The sequence below is a fragment of the Takifugu rubripes genome, chromosome 19, assembly GCF_901000725.2.
Source record: "Takifugu rubripes chromosome 19, fTakRub1.2, whole genome shotgun sequence".
In the NCBI taxonomy this organism is placed as follows: Eukaryota; Metazoa; Chordata; class Actinopteri; order Tetraodontiformes; family Tetraodontidae; genus Takifugu; species Takifugu rubripes.
Window position 1 is genome coordinate 8,268,850 of NC_042303.1, and position 20,749 is coordinate 8,289,598.

Below are 20,749 nucleotides of genomic sequence, written 5' to 3' on the forward strand. Positions count from 1 at the left end.
GTCAGAACACAGCACTGATCCAGTTAGACTCAGTCATACACGCTGGAAAAACACCTCACAAGCGTTCGTGCAGTGTTATTGTTTCACAAATGAACCCCCCCCCCCCCCACACACACACACACACACACACAAGAGCAACAGAAACAAGTCAGATTGATTGTGGCACATTGGCACATGAGAGAAAAGCAAAAATAAAGTCCTGGCGTCTGGAAAGACGCAGCGGTGGACGCGGCATCTCACCGCAGGCCCCCGTCAGGAAATATCTCTGTGACCTTTATCACAGCGGGCTGCAACACAATACGGGAGGAAAGTGACTTTTCCAACTTTCTTTACTCCCGTCGCACACGTGGTGTCACTTCTGATACAGCCATCACAATTGTTAATGGAAGATCGGACCACTGGTCGCTTTGGGGGTTTGAAAGTCAAACTGCTGTAAAAAGAGGCAAAAAGAAGCAGATCGTTGTTGCTGGGCATAAAGCAAAGTGTGTTCTCTATAAACCAGCACTGGCAGGTTCAAGTTGATGTAGACATGATGTAAACGACGTGTTAGGGGTTTATTTATGAAGGAGTGGGACAACAAGATCTGTGGGGGATGTAAAGGGGGAAAGGACTCTGTTCCAAGACCAGTCAGCAACACAAAGCAGCTTTTTTTATTACCACAATGTGGCTGAGACCATGTAAAAAGGTCATTCGTGTACATAGATTCTGTGAAAAATAACAACTTTGGCTGTTCGTTACCATTCCAGAGACATAAGGAGAGAAAAGCAAATGTAGGCCAGAAACAGATGTCTGATCATTGATGTAAAATCGCTCAACGCCACATAAAACAGGAAATCTGCCTGGGTTTTACCTGGAACTTTGGTGGGGCCCACCAATGCACGGCTGACTTAAAGCTGATCTCTTCTCTTATTAGAACATATAAAGAGACTAACTGCGCTGCAGCGAGGAGAATGTAAGACGTCTGTCTGAGGGACTGCACTTGCACTTCAGCTGTAACACAAATACCAATAAACCACAGAACATCGGAATTTACTAAGCACTTCATTTCTTTACACGATAAGATGAACGCTGTGGGCCTTTGTTTACTCGCCAACTTGGCAACACCTAAAAAAACCAGCCACATTGTGTCCATTAGCTAGCTTGAGCTAGCCTCCCCGTGTGTTAGCACTTTGCTTGACTCTGTTGACGTGGCTCTTGTGAAAATACACCCCCCAGTAGTAAAATACCCCCCTCTCTTACAACCTCTAATAGTATTACTATTATCATAGTAGCATCGTGTCTCTCTCCCAATCAAGACGGAGACAGCGAGGTTACTGTTGTGCGATACGATAAGTAATGAAAACATTTGAAGGATTCGGCTCAATTTGTACAGTGTTTGACATTCCTGTTGTTATTCCCTCATGGCTGCATGAGGATGCCCCTGATGAATATCAGCGGTGTGAACGGGAGAGAATTTGTGCAATATTATGAGAACTTTAGGCCAGAATTACAGCCTGAAATTCAGGAAGGGTTCAGCACCAGAGGGCATCCACGATCGGTCCAGTGTTTTCAATTTCCTGCTGGCTGTCTCAATATTTGTTTAGATTTAACCCCCATTTCTGCTCAACCTCCACGTGAAACCGGAGGGTGGCCCGAGATAGCCTGCGAAAGAGCGAAACCGCCCCGTTGAAATGGGAAAGGGGAGAGGGCGGCGGCGACAAAGAGCTGCCGGAGGTGTGCGAGCGAGAGACTGCTGCACTCACGCCAGATTACGTCTGGGGCAGGAAGGATCGCGGAGAAAATTAAATCTTCCAATTTCAGAGTCTTTTGAAGCCTCAGTCACTGAGAGGTGCACACTGAGGCTGGGAATTGCTAGGAGCCGGTCCGGGCTGATGTTCCGGCCTCTGATGTGATTTGTAATGATGTGACATGCTCTGCAGGGAGCTCTAGTGATAAACATCAAGCCCCTCAGAAGCACCATCGGCAACCAAATGGCGAGTCGATGGGATTGGAAGACAAATGTTGCTATTTTTAGTGGACACTTGAGGTCTTCCGTCTGCTCCGAAGGATGTGCACAGAAAATATATTCACCTCCAAGAAATAAACCAAATTATTTTCAAAACTGCCCTCAAGTCCCAATTTATGCTTTCACCACATATGTGTTATATGAAAAAGAAGGTGATCACAGTCGTGCACGTCTTCTGTGCTAAACCAGGGAGAAGGAGAAGGCCTGAAACGTCTCTATTTTCGCTATCAAACACTGGATCTGCAGCCGCTGCGGCGGCTAATGAGGCGGCAGCATCGGCTCGCTCGGATCCATCAGGAACCAGCAGAATGATTGGATCAGCGTGGCCCAGACCTGAGCGATCAAACACGAGCCCTCTGCTTATGGAAGATTCATCGGAGCTGTTAATTATTCCAACACCCTCCTCTCAGATAGAGACAGCAGCATCGCCGCTCAGTTATCTGGTTCACTCACTGAAGCTGCAATGAGAGGAGCTGATAAAAATAAGGCTGAAGAAAACAGATGGTTGCAGGTTTCCAGGGGGAAACAAGACTACTCTGACTGACCTTGTTCTTCAAGTCCAAGAGATGAAAAGGTTCTGACGAGAGATCCCCCCCCCCTCTCCACACACACACTGTAAACACTCTGGGTACTTCTTCCTGTTCCTGGGGTTTTTCATCCAGCAGCTTTGTCTTGAGGAGATTTGGTCCAGTGATTGTTTGATCTGTGAATCACCTTTACGCTCTCAGCGATCAGAAGATCACGTGAGCTCCGAGCCATCACACCTGTGGGTTGCTTTGGATTATTCTTTATTTAATCTGTGCATGTTTTCTCTGTAGGTGAGAAGAGACTGTGATCATTGAACACAAGGCGCTGACTTTACTGTACAGTAAATGATCAATAATTAACGAGGCCGCTGATCAATTCATTATTAGAGTGGATTCAGCCTTTATTCAACATGCTTCTAGATCTGTGGATCTGACTGGTGGCTGTAAACAGTCATCAACCACCTGACATGTCAGGCATGTTAATAAATATTAATCAGCCACATTCTGCTTCTGTTTCTCCTAAATGTCCCTGAACACCACAGATGCTCTGATTCAACATATTAAGATTGATCTGCGCATTTTTATAAAACAGGAGACTTAAGGGAACGACTAAATCATCTGGGGATGAAGGGAAAAGTAGCAGCGCAGTAGCTACACTTTAATGTAGCGATGGTGATAAATACAGAGGCTGGCGGGTCGGGCGATAATGGTGGAACATAAATATGAGCACAAGTGGCTGCATCATGGGAAAATACTCAGCAGGCGAAAGCTAGAGCCACAAGATTGAGCTGCAGAATAATTACAAGCTTTTAACTCAGGAGAAAAGACTTAAGTCTACTTTGGAAAGACAGGGTGAGCTCTAGGGACAGACAGATATTTAGAATTGTGAGGGTTTGGCTGGTTATTCCGGATTTACAGACCAACAGGAGGTAAAAAAATCCTCTTGATTTACATGCCAGAGCAGCGTTGTCAACATTTATGTTATGTTGATTCAAATATTGGTTTTGTCTGGATCCAAAACTGGAAAAGAAAATTGCAGCCTGCTGCTCCACCAGGTCACTGACAGACATCAACAGGTCATCGTTAGACGGGAATTCCAACTGTCATCCATGTGTCCTGGGGGGCTGAGAGCATTTTTTTTTTGGTTACCTTTCCATTGATTTCTTTGTTGTTCCACATCCGGTGACGGCTCCCTGATCGGCTCGGAACCAGACTTATTGTCCGAGAGCTCGCTGGTGGTCCACGTCTGGAACGTGACGGAACTGCAGATTATTAACAGTCGATATGTCCAAACACAATAAAGCAGAGCTCCCGTCTCCGCGCCGCTCATTTCCAGTTGAATCCCGACCGGTTAAAGTTCAATTTAACTGTTTGATTTCTGCAATCCTGATTTCAAAAGCAGGATTTTGCCTTTCTGAGCGCGACGGCAGCTGAAACCCAATAAAAGGAGCTTCCAACATTAAACTACGCACTGAGGGAATATTTCTGGAATTGAAACATGGTTTAAGGAAATTGGCTTCACCTCTAATTAACCTCCAGTCAGCTTGACGGCTCTCGCCATTAAAACCAGCAGATACAGGGGAGGGGGGGGGGGCCAGTCTGGGGGGCCCTGCTCCTGGTTCCAAAATGGGGAAAAAAAAAGTTTTCAGCAAAACACTTTCAAACCACCAAGCGCTGCAGAGTCGCCCCTGATCCGCAGACGCGGATGGTGTGTTTGCTTGTGACACCAGATGTTTGCGTGCACGCTTCCAGTAAAGGGAGCTCTTCCACTGGAGGCCAGTCCGAGGGAAAACTGATCTGGGTGCAGTCCTGACACAAACAGTGCGGGTTTTACGACCTGCTGCGTGATGCGTTTATGTAAACAGAGATTTCTATTGTCCCCCCCCCCCCCCCTCACTCAGCTGCCCTCCATCACCGCTGACCTCTTTAACCACCGTTTGCTCCCCCCGACATCAAACTGCCCTCCTGCCTCCTGCCAGTCGCTTCAGTTGCCCTACGTGCGTCCGCTTGAGGTTCCTGCAGCTCTGGGAGGAGCCCCTGACAGCTGTCAGCAGATGTTCGATCACCCAAACATGCAGCCGTCGCAATTACACCACATACGGCGCTTTTTGCGACTCCATTAACTTCATTTCCATCTGCTCTGGCATCACAAACCTGCTGCCGCCGGCGAGAGTTTCATTTCAAACTGGCGGCAGAAAATTGCTAAAAGGAGTTATTGGTTTAGAACGTGTGTGTGTGTGTGTGTTACATTGTTCTCAGAACAGAATATCATTATTATTAATTAATGTCATAATTCTATGATCTTCAATCCCAAAGGTGTCCTGATGAATGTAACAGGATAAAGTGGTTGGTCGCAGTTTCACCCCGAGTGGAAACATTGGTGAATCAAACGGAGAAGTTCTGGAGCTCCGACACTCCCAGCTCCCTTTGCTCATCTCACTTTCCAGTGTGATTACCTGCGGGTGATTGATTAGATTAAGCTCTTGAGAGTCAGGCCAATAAATAAAAGGACGTACGTTGTCTCACAGGAAAGTCCCAGTCGATCCTCTCTGACAGGCAGGGTCGCCTGAGAAATCAACTGGATCCAGTTTCCAGAGCTCATTTTCGGGACTGCGTCTGCTATGAATGTGGAAGCAGAAGATTCCCTGCAGCAGAACGCAAGGCCACACGTCCGACGTGCAGCTCCTGCGTCGATAAGAAAGCCTGGAAAACCTGGAGATGTGAGGCTGAAGAGCAGCAGCCCTCAGAGCCGAACTTAAGATTTAGTAACACTGTTACACTTGGTGCTGAAAGGACGAGGAGCCCTTAATCACCACCGGTGAGACAGCCTTGGATTAAAGGAGAGTCCACCCTAACCCTGAGCTGTCATTAGAGCCAGTTTACTCTTCAGCACTTCACCCGTCGAGGGCCCAGTCAGGTCTCGTTCGGGCCTCTCGTGCGGCTGAAGATACAGACGTGCTAATGACACCAGGGAGAAACAGCCGGAGGGGTGATAGCAGCTCCGTCTGAGGAGAAACAATTGCCGAGCATCTTTTTGCTGACTCCAGACGCGCCGGTCCAAATCTCCAGTTTCCATCATCAGCCTGGGCGGTGATCGGCACCCGCTTCGGATTCAATTACTAAAGAAACGTATTCAAATACAGATGTTTGCGACGCCGTGCGGCTGCAACTCTCCCGTGGCCAACCTGCTGCAGACAGGAGAGGGTTCCTCCAGGGTCTCCTGCCTCTTCCTGTCCTGAGCTGATGGCGCCGCTGGACGTCGCCTGATTTCGAAGGGAGCCTGACGAGCCTCCGTCTATGATCCTCTACGCTGTCTTTTTTAAGAGAGCTTGAACAGCAACATCTGGAAACACCAGCCTGACGGGGCTGCCTGAGGTCGAGCTGTGGCGTTTGGAACAATTACACAAACATGTGCACACAATGAAACGGCACAACCAAATGCTGTGAATGTGGGATATTTATTTCAGTAATACTGAAAATAAAACTGAAAATAGTACAAAAATGCATTCAGTTACAAAGGTAACAGACATATAAAAACCTGTAAAAACAGGCTGAAAACTACAGTTAATCAGGGAGAAAAGATAATTGCTGCGTTTATTAATACAGGAGTGAGCCTGCTTTTAAAGTCAAAGGAAATCTTGGCTAACACTGAAAAGCGCTTCAAGGGTGCTGGAATCGGGGATCTCTGGCCGTTACGTTTTACGGCGTCGTTTCCCAGGGACGGGCGACGCGTCCGCGTCCTCTTTTCTGGAGCGTGATCTTCATTTGTGGACGGCGGTCCTCGTCGTCTCTCTGCATGACATCATTTCAGACGTGTTTATTGGTTTTCCTAATGTGAGACCTGAAGTGCCGGACTAATAAAACAGCACATATGGATGTCATTCTGAGGACACGTGTTTAACCGTGACACCAAGGCAACCTTAAAGAGGCGAGTTAAAGAAAAAAACATTTCAAAAAACTATTCCTCGCGCACCAGGGAACCGCTGTGGTGCTTTTATCAGACTTGAGAGGAGCAGGGAGTGAAAACAGCGGCTCTGACCTGCAGGTTACATCATGACTACAGCACAGAACAACCGCAGGCATGAAAGAACAACTTCTGTCGACCGTGTGGGTGCCAACAGAGTCAGGACGGGTGTCAACAGTCATCGCCAGCGCATCACTGGACATCACCGGTCACACCCACACCGAGGTTTAATATAATTTAATCTGGGGCTGTGGTTATGGGCTGCGGGAGGAAACGAGAGAAGCCCCCGCATACACACATACACATGAAGAGAAGATGGAAATCCACTTAGTGAGACCGATTAAAAGCTGGGCCCTTATCGCTATGGTGACCGTGCTGCTAATTAGCCTAGTACAAAGACTGGCAGTAAAATAAAAGAGCAGGCTTGTTGATGGCGACAGTCACCGGAACATTTATGTTTTATTTGTCTTTATGTTTTACCATATTAGGCAGGACTTTGGCCAGACCGTTCTTGAATTTTAGGATTTGGAACCGCTTAGTACATACTGGAATGTTTCCAATTCTGGAGTAACCATGACGACCATTTCCTGTTTTCATAAAGTTTATTTGATCCAACCTGAGGGAAGGCTAATGGTTCCGGGTCACTACTAGTACCTGTGCTAAGCTAATTAGCAATACTCCATATGTTTGCATCTCTGTTATTGTTGTTGAAATGGGGAAATCTAAAAAAATGGGACAAAAAGCTCACGCATAGTTTAGATAGATGGTGATAAACGAGCAGTTTGACATCAGGCACTCACACTGGATTAATTAATCTCATGCTACAGTAGCTACAACAGTCTCTGGGAAATATTTGGTGTGATAACACAAAAAACGATGTTGCCAGTTTTCCCAGCCTGTGACTCAGACGCAGCTCCGCTTCAGGTCAACAGAAAAGTTCTGCTATTATAATTGTTTAATCAGGCCATTGAAGGCGTGTTCGTCTCCCATCGACTTCATCTCGTCTAATCATGCGTTAGCCCACGCCGTGGTGCTGAGGCAACGCACCTCTTCATTTAAATAAATCCCACTTCAAACTAACAACTTATACCTTCTGACATGCTGACAGCTCATTGCGATGAATTTTGGAAAGAGGAGGTGAAACGGAAAATATGGAGCTGCGGCAGTCAGAGAAAATTGATTTCCAGAAGCAGATCTTTAAATTACAGGATTATTAAATATTGATGTGCTGGCTCCTTTCACATCAAAGTGGCTGAAAATAAACTATAAGATATTAAATTTTGATGAGAGTCTAGTGATTTAAAACCAGCTGATTCCCCTGGTGGTTTATGGACACATCGGTGTTTCTTGGTTCTGACACCTGATGGACCCTGCGGCGCCGCTCAAGAGCTGGACAGGTTAACTGGTCAAGGACAGTTAATCAGTCACCACGGGGAGAGGGTCCAGGGTCTTCATCTGGGACGGGTCCAGAAACAGCCCGCTGGGCTTCTGGGTTTAGAAGGAAGACAACAGTCTTCTACGTGGACACATTTACAGGGACCGGCCATAAACGTGTCCTCACAAAGGTGGAGGGCTGTTGATTTTTGCTGATTATTTGGAGGGGAGATGATGTCCGCGGACAACCGGAACGTTTATTTTCATCAGGAATCTGCCTTTCAGTTGTTGGAACCGCACGGCCCCAGTTCGACAGTCAAAGCTCTGATGGACGTTCAGCTGTTCCTAAAATAAACCGAGCACTTCATCCTTTCACAGCACATCTGATGAAAATACTGATAAGGTTTAGAATTTACTGATTTTACGACCCTAATTCTCCATTTCAGTGCCGTTCAATGTCATTTCCTGAGTCTGGACAAACCCCAGAGATTCAGAATTTATTGTCTTTGGCTCAAGGTCAGACATGTCGAGGCTGAACAAGTGAGCTCAAAGTTAAACGCTGTTTATTTGCATTTGTTTCTGCTGTCTGGGACATGGCAGCACGCACGGCTTTCTTAATGTCCTTGGAGCGGATCTATGGAATTCACTGCATAATTCATGATCCCAAATGGAAGCTTCGGCACGTCGCCTCCAACTGAAACTTCTAGCTTAATTCAGTTGTCTGCGCGCTGTCTCTGATGGACAGAGGGATGTAAACTGTCCCATCACGTGATGCAGATGATGAAGGAGCAAACACGAGATGTTAAAAGGTTCTGTGAAGGGGCCACTGTTCACAGACGTAATGGGAGCTCCACTATCGCTGGACTTTGTATTTATCACTGACATACGGCAATATAGATTGTGGCGATACGATCCTCGGGAGTGTTAACGTCTACAAACAGACTGCGAGGGCTGAGGGACATCGATGTAAGAGAGAGCGTCCACTGGTGTTTTAAACAAACTGTTGACACCAGTAACTTGATGAGTGAGGCGTCCGCATTTCCCAAGAACAGGAGAGGAAAAGCATCACTTTATCAAGTCACAGTGGAGCCTGGAAATGAGCCGAGAGGACCCACAACCCTGCTCAATGAGCTCCATCTGACCGGGATCAAAGCAGGGAAACAGATTATGACGTGAACTCGAGTCTAACTTAGGACGGGAAGGATTTTACAAGTCAGATGGTGCGTTTCTTCGACTGTATTTGACCTTATCGCGGCCCTCATCACAGTGGTAGTATGGAGTCACGTCCTCACCCAGAACAGCAGGAAGCGGAGCACCGAGGGGCCCACGTGGCGCGCCATCCCCCTCATCATTTCAGAGGTCAGTAAGGCTTCTGCCTGAAACCGCACCATTACCCAGTCGGGGACCAGAACAGGGAGAGGCGGATTAACAGGCTGTAGAATCCTTATCAGTGAGTCACCATCACATTTACTAGGACCTTTCAAAATAAAAGCAATGACAAGCTGGCGTACACAAAGACACCAGAGTTCTTTGGTTTTAAATCCCAGTGGAGCTTATTAGAATTCCACCGCCTGAGACTGACAGGAGTGCCTCCGAAAACTTTCGTGATGTACAGAAGAGGGCGAGAACCTAAATGCAAATCAGGCTCTGCGCACGTTTATGAAGGTTTTCTCATTGTAATCTGCGGCGAACACCTGCTTCCAAACGTGGGCGAAGATAGAGAACAGGCTGCAAATTAAAACCCCACAAAACAACATCGCTTTTCCCCGACGGCAGCAATGAAAGGAGAAACACTTACTCAAGGTTTGCAGCAGGCTCCGGACCAAAGATGTCTGAAAGGGAACTGCAACGGAGAGAAAGAGTGAGACGTCGTCCGCAGCAGAACAGCAGGTTCACATGTGACGGGATCGCGTCTGAATCCGAGCATCAACGCGTACGAGCGCTTGGAAAACTGATGAATATGCAGCAAGCGTTACGGCCATGAGAGGACGCCTGTAGGAGGCTTGGGTGAGGTCTACAGTCCATTAAGACGTCAATGTTTATGTGCGGTTTGGTAGCTGGAGGCGTAGCGACCTCGTATGAGACCTGATTCATGAGTGATGCTTTGATCACAACATGATCTCATTATGTCGCAGCTTTTCATTAGTGATCAGCTCAAATGATACACATTTTTAGGGTCAGATTGTGGGTAGAACCAGCAGGACCGGGCTTACAGGTTTGCATCCAGCAGCAATGGCGTGTTTCTAAACAAACCAGCAGAACTGAACCAGAACCAAATGCTCCGATTCATATATGAAGGCTCAATCAACAGATAATTCTGAATGATTACAGGTAAAACTTTATTGTTCCTAAAGGGGGAATTAGCAACGCCCCAGACGGCGGCTACAGCTGCTGCTCCGTCTCTACGACCATCGGCACCAAAGTTGTTCCTCCAGAGGACTCACCTGCTGATGGATACGTCGCTGCTGGTGGGACTGGGGGGCCATTCATTACTTGTAGCAGATGGATCCTCGTCACTTCCTCTGTCTTCCACCTTAATGGGTAAGCGGCATTGGGTCGGCTCAACTTTATCTGGAGACGAGACATGTCAATCAAAATTGGCCGAGCCCTAATGAAGATGGTGATGTTGGTCACCGCAAGGAGAAAACAGTCAAAAAGTGAAAGATTTTGTGTGTGTGTTGGGGGGGGGGGGGATCTAAATTCAAGCCTCGTTAGCTTTTTGTCCCATTTTTCGTTTCTGAATGAACCTGCTCACATGAACACCCCTGTATGTTGAAAGGTTGTCCCTAATGCAAGGACAAGGCGTACTGTGGTCAGTCTTTACAGGACTCTGCTGGTACCATGGAAACAGTATCCCATCATCACAGCACGACCGTCCAGTCCACCAGCTACAGATGCTAACAGCATTACTGCCAGGATGGTGTGACTTATCCCTGCAGGCAGGCACAAACACATCATCTCCCTGGATGGATGGAAAAGGAACGGCGCCATTTCATCCATCAATCCCAATTTTTAACCACCACAGTTCTGTTTCTCACCACGTCTCACTTCTAATTAGCACAGTGTACGCATGTAAACAGAGTCTGGAAAACAATTTAAGCTTCATCGATAATGACGAATAATGAGGCTCGGAGGCAAACAAACATCTAAGCAAAGCGGCAGAAGCCTCTTTAACCATTTTTATTGAACGGACGGATCTGTCGAGGGAGGCTGGAGCCAGTCGTCCCTTAATCTGAAGGAAAAGTCCTTGGACGAGCCGTGCAAAGGGCCGATCGGCCTGGAAGGCTCAACCGTCTGTTCTGGGTGTATGTGTGGGAGATTACCCCACAGCAGACGACACTTTGGAGGGTAGATCCTTTCCCAGTGTGACCAACTGGAGTCTGGGACCAAAGCTGCACCGAGACACAACAACAGCATTTATTCTCTTTCTGGGCACATCAAAAGTGGGAAATTATACCAACTTCCAAACATTCCAACGCAGGATTGTGAGGAATCTATTATTGCTAAGTGGTGGAGAGGGAAATGACCGGTTGTCCCGTTTGTCTGATGATTGTAATCCTGATCTGAGAAATGAGCACCGATAGTCTGGATCCGTCGGAACAGTGGCAGATTTAGGAGCTGCCTTTGTGTCGGCTGTCATATTCTGATTCCTGCTCGGTTACACACTGGAATGACTTGCTTTCCGGGTATACGCAGGATCGCTTTTGCACAGCTAATGATCCGTTACTGTCCCGATCCAACCAGGCCTGGAGCAGAAGGGTCGGTGCGTCAGGAGGAAATCCCTCCTTACATCATTTATTTTCTCTTTGGTCCCGCCACATCTGAGACTGATTATGTGCCGGGTACCGCCATGATGTGAAACTCTGCAGTATTAACACGGTTCACTTCTTAAAACAGTCTGGATAACGATCCCTCCACCCTGGGTGTCTCTGCCAAGGAATCAGCGTAAATGCAACAGTGTTAGAGCGGCAACGCTGCTACTGCGCTGACATCTGTTCTTGGGCCTCTGACAGAGATCCTGTCAGTGTCTGACGTGCTGTCTCTCGCAGACAAACACATCGGACGACAGCTGTACCCGCTGCGTGACGCAGCTCTTCCCCTCCCTTCATATATAATGTATGATTCAAGCGGGAGATGGACAGATGGTTGAATTTAAAGGAGCAGGTTGGAGAGCCACAGGAATGGAAAACTGTAACAGCTGTCAGATGAAATATGAGGTATTCTTATAACGTACCTGCAGCGTGCGCCTCTGCCGAGTTCTCTTCTTTCACAGCATCTTCCCGTGTGTTCCGAGCCGGCTTGTTGGTCTCTCTGCGACCCCGGACCTGGGCAATAAGGCGGGAGAATTCGCTGCTGTTCTTCTTCCCTGCAGGCAGACACACATGTTGGGGGGGGGGGGGAGTCCGAAATTTAAATGTCCTGATGCATCAGAGGTGAGCAGCAGCTTTCACTGAAGTCAATGCAAAATTGATTAGCACAATGCAACGTGCAGTTGTTCATGGCGGGGGCCGCACAGCTGGCCACACACACCAAATGGGCTGAAATGCGTGAAATTAAATTCAAACACGCACCAAAAAAGGTAAGAAAACCTCAGACGACCTCTTCCAATATTGTAGGAAAACTTTGTTAAAGATAAGAGGGATGGGGGGGGGGGGTAAGTGTCAATCAGCCGAACATTAATTTCTCTGTGAAAAAGGTTCCCAAGGAGCTTCTATTCCAGTGCAGAGCTTTGATTCCTCTGCCTGTTAGAAGCATCTCTGAGTAGATATGAGCTGACTAACTGGCCGGGGAAAAGCCTTTTTTCCTTATCTGTCAATCAGAATGGGAAGTTTGTGCGTCTCAATTCCCCTTAAAGTCCATCAAATGTTCAGTCAGACCAAATCTACTGTTTTATCATTTGCAGATTACTTTCTTTTTCTAACTGAGCCACTATAAAATGAATTTACACCGCTGAACATCATTTATCTGTGTAATAGCTGCTAGTTTATAGGGTATAAGGTAATTTAATCAGGGCCTTATAATTACAGCACAGCTTCTTTTTTTTTTTTTTTTAAATGATGGTAGTAGAGAAATTCATCGGAGAGGATATTTCCTTGGAGGCTTGCCAGGTTTTTCCCTGCCGTCAGTCGTGGGCTTTGACGATGTGGCCTGAATGATCACCCGCTAACGTATAAACACAAAGGACATTTGGACAGTACGCAGGAGCGTTTTCACCTTCCCGTCTGCTCACTCGCTACTCCCGAAGATGGCAGAGTGAGTCATCCGCATCCTTCTCTGATAAATCAAGGGGTTATCACAGCGGCGCTGCTATTTATAGACCCCCACCTGCTGTGAGTCACATCCATATTTCAGCCACCGCTAAGTTTGTTCATCAGTGTCATTTCCAAGAAGCTTTTCATCTCATGCAAACAAGTTCAGATAATCCAAGCAGCTGTTTTCGACCCCCGACGACACAATAAAACCACAGACCACATCCAGACCTCAGCCCATTTCAGCAAGGCCCTTTAGCTTATTAGCTTTGAGCTCACACTGAAATAAAACCTTTAGACACTCAAACAGAAACTTACATTCAAACTCACAAACCTGCTGCATTATTCACTCGATTTCCACCGACAGGGAGTAAAAAAATGTCTGTTTATGCACAGTTAATATAATGGTATGTAAATTTGATGTAAATATAAAGTGAATATATCTGTCTGAAATAATCTGGTTGTTTGGAAGACAACCAGAAGACAACATTCCCATAAAATGAATGGATTTCATACTTTAGACATCCTACTGTGAACTCTAGTCTCTGTCTTGTGCTGTCGGGAAGAAATTGTTTTTGCAATGGCTGTTGAAAGAGAATAAAAATGATCGTTCTAGATTCTTCCTGCCTCATCTGAAACTGAGACCCTGAAACTGATTGAATGGGATGTCTTTATTTCCTGCCCTGGTCCTGTACACACAAGTGTTGGGCCAAGACAAGTACGGAATATTTGTCCAACATTTGATAAACAGTGGAGAACATGAGAAGAATATTAGAAGAAAAAAAAAAAAGAAACAAGGTTTAACAGGAGCTGGTTAAATCTGTTTCATGCAATGGAAAGTTGCACTGAGATGCACTGACTTGTTAGCATTGATTTCAGGGATCGCCTTGGCAACGCGCAGCATCTGCCGTCTCAGAAAATAGTCACTTACTGTAATTTGAATGCAGCTCATCAATCTCCCTCTCAGACTGATTTTTGGAGAACATCATGGCCTGTAATTGAATGTAAATGGCAAATAAATGAATAAAACTAGTCATGATTTGCATGAAAGTGGCAACATATGAAAACATCCTGGATCCTGCAGCTCAAACAAGCACTGCTTTCCTCTAACAATAATTCTTCCACCTTTTCTTTTAACCAAAAGCTCTCTTTTCTTCCCGGTGCCACGCACACTAACTGGAATTCCTATCACTGCCTTCGCTTCCTCTGTTTGCAGGCTCCATTTGCCAAAATGGTGAACTGCCTTTCATCAAAACAATACTCGGAGGCCCAGACACAAACAATTCATGCTGCTTCACACATACAGGTTGGACTTTTCCCTGCAGCCGATGCCTGATCTTCTCGCTGGCCTCCACCTCTTTGGCAATATCTTCAGCTGTTGGGAGAGAGGAAACACCACTAGGTTAGGCAAAGGTGGCACATACACAATGCACACATGGCACGGGTGACTTTGCTACAGGAAAGTGACTGAAACATTACGTGCAAGTGAACAGCGTTCAGCAAAGTGAACGCGTGAGGAGAGCAGGAAATCCAGAGAGCAAGGAGTACATCACTGTTTATGATGTCATCGCAGCTCAGATAAATAACACCTTAAATATCAGATTTCACTTATTCTTTAAACATTCTCTGTTTTTAAAATAGACCAAACGTTTAGAACGCAGCAAGGCCTGTGGATTACCTGATTTTGGATTCAGGGAATCACACTCGGCGTTGTATATGTGCACAAAAGTCTGGTGCCTTTTGACCAGCTGATCTCGAGAGCCCTGTGATGAGAGATGGCACTCCTTCAGCCTCCTCTTCAGCTCCGACATAGACAGCAGGTTGTACACCAGCTTCGCCATCGGACGCTTGCTCTTGCCAAGGGAACTACGGCAGATGTGGAAAGAGTCATTTTACCTGACAGAGGTGGACTCCTCTTGGCTCCGCAGTAACCTTTGTAAGATTAATAAAGACCCACACCTCTAATGAGACCAGCCTATTGGGCAATACATGAGACCTTATACTGGCAAAACATTTCCTTATCGACAATGACGGGTCGGTCATATTTGTGCTAAGTAAATGAGAGAGAAAAATCACGGCAGTCTGACAGCACTAACTATACAAGAATCTGGGAGAAATTCAACGCCATGCTGAAGAAAATGACGATGAGCGGGAGCAGTGAGTTCCGTCCCAACAGCTTCCGTCGCTGACACATTATCGCTCTCTTCTGTTCTCACTTTCGCGAGGATCTCGGTGCCTCTGTGCAAACAAGAGTAAAAAGGATTGAGTGGGTGCTTTACCTCCTCAAACTCTCTTTCTTCTCCCCTCTCGTGAGACACGTGTCCAGATGCTTGTTAATAAAGTGCTGTGGCACACTCACAGAGCACACAGGGCACTCCACTGCAAAAGACACATAAAAGCCTGTTTCAGTGTCGGACTCTTCAAAGCTTGCTGCACCAGATTTATGTCTTTGCTGCGGCTCATGTGAGAGAGAGACATGTTTCAGAGAGGTAGGATGAGAAAGGTGACATGTCACTAGCAAATGTGTACTAGCAGAGCTTAACAAGCTGGTTCCTCGGAAAGCAGCACAGTGAGTCACAGAAGGTGACAGCAAAGCGTCACCTTTGATTATGGGCTTTATGTCAATCGGTGGTGATGAGGAATGAGCAGCCTCCAGAGCAGAAGTGGGACTGGGCCAGGCTGTGCTCTCCTGCTTGACTGATTTCAGAAGCTGGAGATTTTCCTCCTCCACATCCATCGGTTCTTCCTTCACCACCAGCGGCGTGGATGATGAATGGAGGTCGACCTCATTGGAACGGCGGCTGCCACCAGTTTCTGTTTCCTCCGCAGGCAGAGAGATGGAGCTGGGCGCCCAGAGTTCTTTACTGGGAGAGGTTTTTGGCTTCTTCTGGAAGTAGTTGCTCAGAAACGAGCTCTTACACGCCTGCCCTTTCTGCCTGGGAGTTCTGCATTTGACGGCTGAAGCAGGGCTCTTTGGGGAAATCGGAGGGGATTCGAATGTTACTTTCAACAGTTGCTGCCTACAGGAGGAGAAAAAGAAAAAGTACTTGCTCAGAAAAATTTGTTCCAACTGAAAAGACCAGAAAATCTTGTAGGTTACAGACTGAGCGTAAAATCAAATGACAGCTTCTAAAGTAAAATTTAAAAAAAAAAAAACCAAGGAAAAAAAAAAAAAAGAGTAAAAGCAGCACAGTGAGTAAAACCATTTCAGATTCACCCAAACTGTTAGCTTCTTTCCTGCTTAACCAAAAAAAAGATTAGACACTGTGGCTACAGTCTTGGGCTAAGATGTGGACAGCAAACTGCCGGGCAGTAAAATGGAATTAATGAGGTGTGTTATGTTCTCCTTTCTATATTTAAACTTGTTTATGCTTGATGCCCCCCCCCCACAGGCGTCCCTTTCTCTGAACATGCTGCAGAACATTGTTTAATCTGAAGGGCTTTAAAAACAAAAAACAACAATCGATTTATGTGATTCGTGTCTAATTACAAAAAGTGGGAAATTATATCCAATCCCAGACGCAGTCCGCTTATGTGTGGGCCGTCCCCTATCTAGTCAGGACAAATCCCCTAAAAAAGAGGCTGAACTGGTGTTTGACTGGAGGAAGCCGTCATTCGTGAGCGTACCTAAGAAAATATATTTACATAATTCAGGCTAATGCTGCCCCAGCTCCAAAAAACGTGAAAGAACTCCAGATGGAGATGACAGCGTTGCTGTTACTGCGATAAGACAAAAATGGGACGGGAAAACAGTTAATGATTAGCGAAAGGTTCAGGACTTCTGTGTAATGACGGTGAATTGCAGCCCTAGCCAGAAACAACCTACCGCTGTATTTTACGCACAGTTTCACCCTGAGAAATGGGCCAAAGGCACAATTAAAGGAGCAATCTGCAAACCGTAAAGCAGATAGAAGCCATATGGGCCGATGTTTTGTTTGTCCTCGTCCCCAAGGGAGACATTTACACAGGCCCAAAAATAAATTTTATTTATTCTTCTAGTCAGAGAGGCAGATAACTGAATTTGACCAAGTAGTTTTTGTTAGTCTATTCTAAAAAGTGTAAAATGTCATGACAAAGTCAGGGAATTCCATGTTTTAGATGCTCAACGAGACAACAGGAAATTAAAAAACCAGAGGGCCAAGCCCCTCATAGTGATGGCAATCAGAACATCTGTGGTCAGACGGGAAAGCTTTCACGGTGTTGATAACACTGAAGTGATTGATGAAAGCGTGACGCATCCTCACTGACAAATACGCTGGTCATCCCAAACACGAAATGAAAAACGGTTTTCTGTCAGTCTGCCCACTGATGCCCAGACGATGACAAAGGTTAGTTTACAGACAGACCCTTAAAGGCCACTGTGAGAGCCCAAATATCCTCTTCAGTCATTTCTGCCACCAGTGGGAGGAAGCAGGTGGCAACAGTACCAGCAAAAGAAAGGAGCGGTTTCTGGCACCGCGATAAATGTCACCAGACACATCTGATGATTGAAAAAGGTCAGGCCTAAAGCAGCAACGCAACAAGAAAAGTGGATCAAACTTTGAATGACTCCAGGCGACACCGACGATTTACAGAAAGTCTTTAAAATGGAAGTGGATCAGTGGAAATTATAGTAAAAATGTATTTTTAGTGGTATTTTTACTGGCTCAAGTTAAACTGCAAAATTGGACATAGCAAGTGTTTATTACAGATGCTGTACATCCGTCCACCAGAAGGGTGGTGGGTCACAGTTCCATCCTCAAATCCAACCAAAGAAATTAGGGTCAACTTTGTAACTGAGAGCTAAACACTGTTTGCATCTGGCAGGTGTCCCGTGGCGTCCATGAGATGCCCCTAGCACCCACATGTCATTGCTCAGCCCCTGCCCATAAGCCTCTCTTCATTTTAAACACATAGCAAAGGTCAACGGCCTCAACTGAAAGTGCTGTGCAAAAGAATATGCTTTCTTAAATTACCTTGCAAGTTGAAAGCTAGTCACCAAGTCATCCAACAAGCGGTTATTTCTAAGATCTTGGTCGGTTGCTTGCTGAAAAGACAGAGAGAAGCACGACAAAGCTCATCTCTTTTGCTAACGAATGCTTTTGTTTGCAGTTCTGAATTATTAATGTCTATTCTTTTAAAAGTAAAACAACCTGTACATACTTACTTTATTGCAAACTGGACACAGCAACTTGTAGGAAAAGAATTGTCTAATGCACAAAGAACAAACTGTACAAAAATAAAGATGATTTAGTTACAGTGAAACAATATAAATATACATTAACTGCATTAAATTAGCTGCACAAAACTACTACTAAATAATACCAAAGCAAGATAATCTCGCTATGTCATTTCTTGCATGTTTTAAAACACAATTAGATGCAGGTCAATGATAGATTCTGCAGTTTTAAATCAGGTTTTCCAGCCGCAGACCAACATCAAATATTCGGACCTACTAAATCTCAAATTAGCTGCTCTCCTTCCCCAAAGATTGACATAACTACCTCAATTAAGCTCAACTTACAGTTGTGAGAACATTTGGTCATCATCGTTATGTTCAGAAAGTCGAAGCAAATCGGGCACCGAAGCAGATTTTCAACATTCTGGAAAAGACAAGAGGAAAACAAAAAACTGAGCTGATAAAACCCCTAAATAATAAAAGCTACATATGCCCGTGCATATTTACCCTAATACAGAATTATATATGCCATTCATAAATTAAGACAAACAATAACGGTGCTTCTTTTCGTGCCCCAGATTGCTACATTACACCCTTACGGTACATCTAAAACTGAGAAGGTAACATTTTATTCAATTATTACTTAAACTCGTTATTAGCTGCATGTCAAACAATTTTTATTTTGCTGTCTAACGCTTTGTAAACCTGTTGTAACCCAACAATATGTGTGTGTATGTATGCTAGCAGCCGCCGTGTTTGCATAAAGGTACATTTTCAAAACATATACAGGCATATGTATAAATGTATAACCTACTTTCAGAGATGCAAGGGGGGGCGGTAGATCCAACTCGATCTGAAACGCCATGTTTGTAATGTAAATAGCAAAAACTGGGTGGAAAAGAAACAATTTTAAAACATCTCTAATGTTGAATCCAAAATCCCGCTCAGGGAGAAACTTCCGGCTTCATCGGCGACTTCCGCTGTTACGCAATTTCAAAATAAAGGATCAAAGGGTTTTGAGAGCGAGTTGAGATTTATATTAGTTGGTTTTTTCTTGTTGATACAACTAAACATCTGCTTTCTGTCGAACAGACATGCGTTGCTTTACACGTCAAACATTACTTTATGAATGAAAGCTATTGTTCCAAATCATTTGTTTTAGCAGTTACAACAGTTCTGTTTTTTAAATCACCGTTTTTAGCCTTTAGACTCTAAAGGCTAAAGTTTAGCCCATTTATCAACAGCGATTCACTTTCTCCTTTCTTTCTTCAATGTTTTATTCATTAAGAAATTAATTAATATTAATATAAACTTTTAGCTTCTCCATTGCAGCCCATGCCTTCATCTTCATCATTCATTATCATCTCTCATCTCTGCATAAATATTTTTTCCCCCTTTGCCTCCATCCACCATTTCCAATTCACTAAAAAATCCATCTTGGACCATCTGAGCCTGTTTATATTCAGATCTATGAGCACGCAAAATCCAAATAATCATTTCTGGCTCAACATTTGCAGAAAATCTTGGCATGAAGCAGACTTTCTCAGATGTTTGTGTTCATCTCATTACCCGTGTCAAAGCCACGCAGCTTAAGCTCTGTTAAATGTGACCACATATCGAAATCCGATAGTGGAAAATGGGTATTCCATAATAACAGACGTACCCACGGGGCCTTTGCAGCGACAGCCTTACCTCTGCTATCTGAAGCCTAGATAGAACAAGTAAGCCTCATTGACAAGGGTATAAGAACGAGAATATACTGGCGTTAGCCTCATATGGGTTTGACGGTTGTTTTCAAGCCGCCCTGTTGAGGGTGAGTTCTTAAACTCCCCACTTTTAATGTGCCGCAGTGATCCTAACAGCTAGTGTCAAGCTCCCAGTGGTGAATGAGCTATTTTCACCTTTACATCACTGGTCTGTTGGTGGCCAACAAAATTCCAGCCGACCAGCCTTATTTCACTAAGATATATATTTTATTGTCATACTGGCACGTTTTACCCAAAATTTCAGCTCTTTTCCTTCTCTGCTTGCAGGCTGATTCAACCTATTTTCCAGCCAAGGCAATGAGCAAAGCGTCCACTTGCTAATGTAAACGTGACATTTACTGTACGTGTGTGCTAAGCATGCGTGTGATGTTTAAGGAGGCGGTCGGGTCTTTACATCCCCGTGTTCTCTCTAGCAGACAAGGGGACATTTTCATGCAAATGGATTCGCCCTGAACTCTGTCATGTGTGCTGGAAGGTGATTATCCAATCAGGCAAATATCCACAGGCATTATGAGCTGTAATTAGATTTTCCTGCTGGTTTGGAGGATACAAGCCCCCGAAGCATTTGGGCAGGAACATAATTTGACAACGTTAGTCAAGCATTAATGACTTTTGTGCACATTCTCTCTATAGAATACCAAATAATTTGGTGACAAGGTTTCCAGTGCAGGGAAGCATGAATCTGCTTTTGTTTGGCATTTATCAT

General features: G+C 45.2%; 1 protein-coding gene across 2 annotated transcripts; it reads right to left on the reverse strand.

Annotated features, from left to right (window-relative positions):
* Positions 1-5,971: 5,971 nt before the first annotated feature.
* Positions 5,972-19,258, reverse strand: LOC115246986 (E3 ubiquitin-protein ligase RAD18-like). 2 transcript variants are annotated; one of them, XM_029827202.1, is made up of 14 exons: positions 19,092-19,258; positions 18,623-18,701; positions 18,266-18,327; positions 18,075-18,145; positions 15,721-16,139; positions 15,399-15,498; positions 14,798-14,985; positions 14,424-14,494; positions 14,051-14,111; positions 12,105-12,236; positions 10,315-10,441; positions 9,669-9,713; positions 9,163-9,246; positions 5,972-6,324 (listed from the first exon to the last, which is right to left on the reverse strand). In XM_029827202.1, the coding sequence occupies exons 1-13, from the start codon at positions 19,140-19,142 to the stop codon at positions 9,231-9,233; spliced, it is 1,422 nt and encodes a 473-aa protein (XP_029683062.1). In that variant the 5' UTR covers positions 19,143-19,258; the 3' UTR covers positions 5,972-6,324; positions 9,163-9,230. The 2 variants fall into 2 exon arrangements, with proteins under 2 accessions (XP_029683062.1, XP_029683061.1); XM_029827201.1 differs by lacking the exon at positions 9,163-9,246.
* Positions 19,259-20,749: the final 1,491 nt, after the last annotated feature.

What these genes read in the sequence shown, in the direction of transcription:
- LOC115246986 (XM_029827201.1), bottom strand. Translation starts at nt 19,142, where the DNA reads ATGGCGTTTCAGATCGAGTTGGATCTACCGCCCCCCCTTGCATCTCTG. An exon ending in AAGAAAGAGAGTTTGAGGAG is followed by an intron (nt 14,986 to 15,398) that starts GTAAAGCACCCA and finishes CATCTGCCGTAG; the next exon opens with TTCCCTTGGCAAGAGCAAGC. An exon ending in GAGCCTGCTGCAAACCTTGA is followed by an intron (nt 6,325 to 9,668) that starts GTAAGTGTTTCT and finishes GATGTCATGCAG; the next exon opens with AGAGACGACGAGGACCGCCG.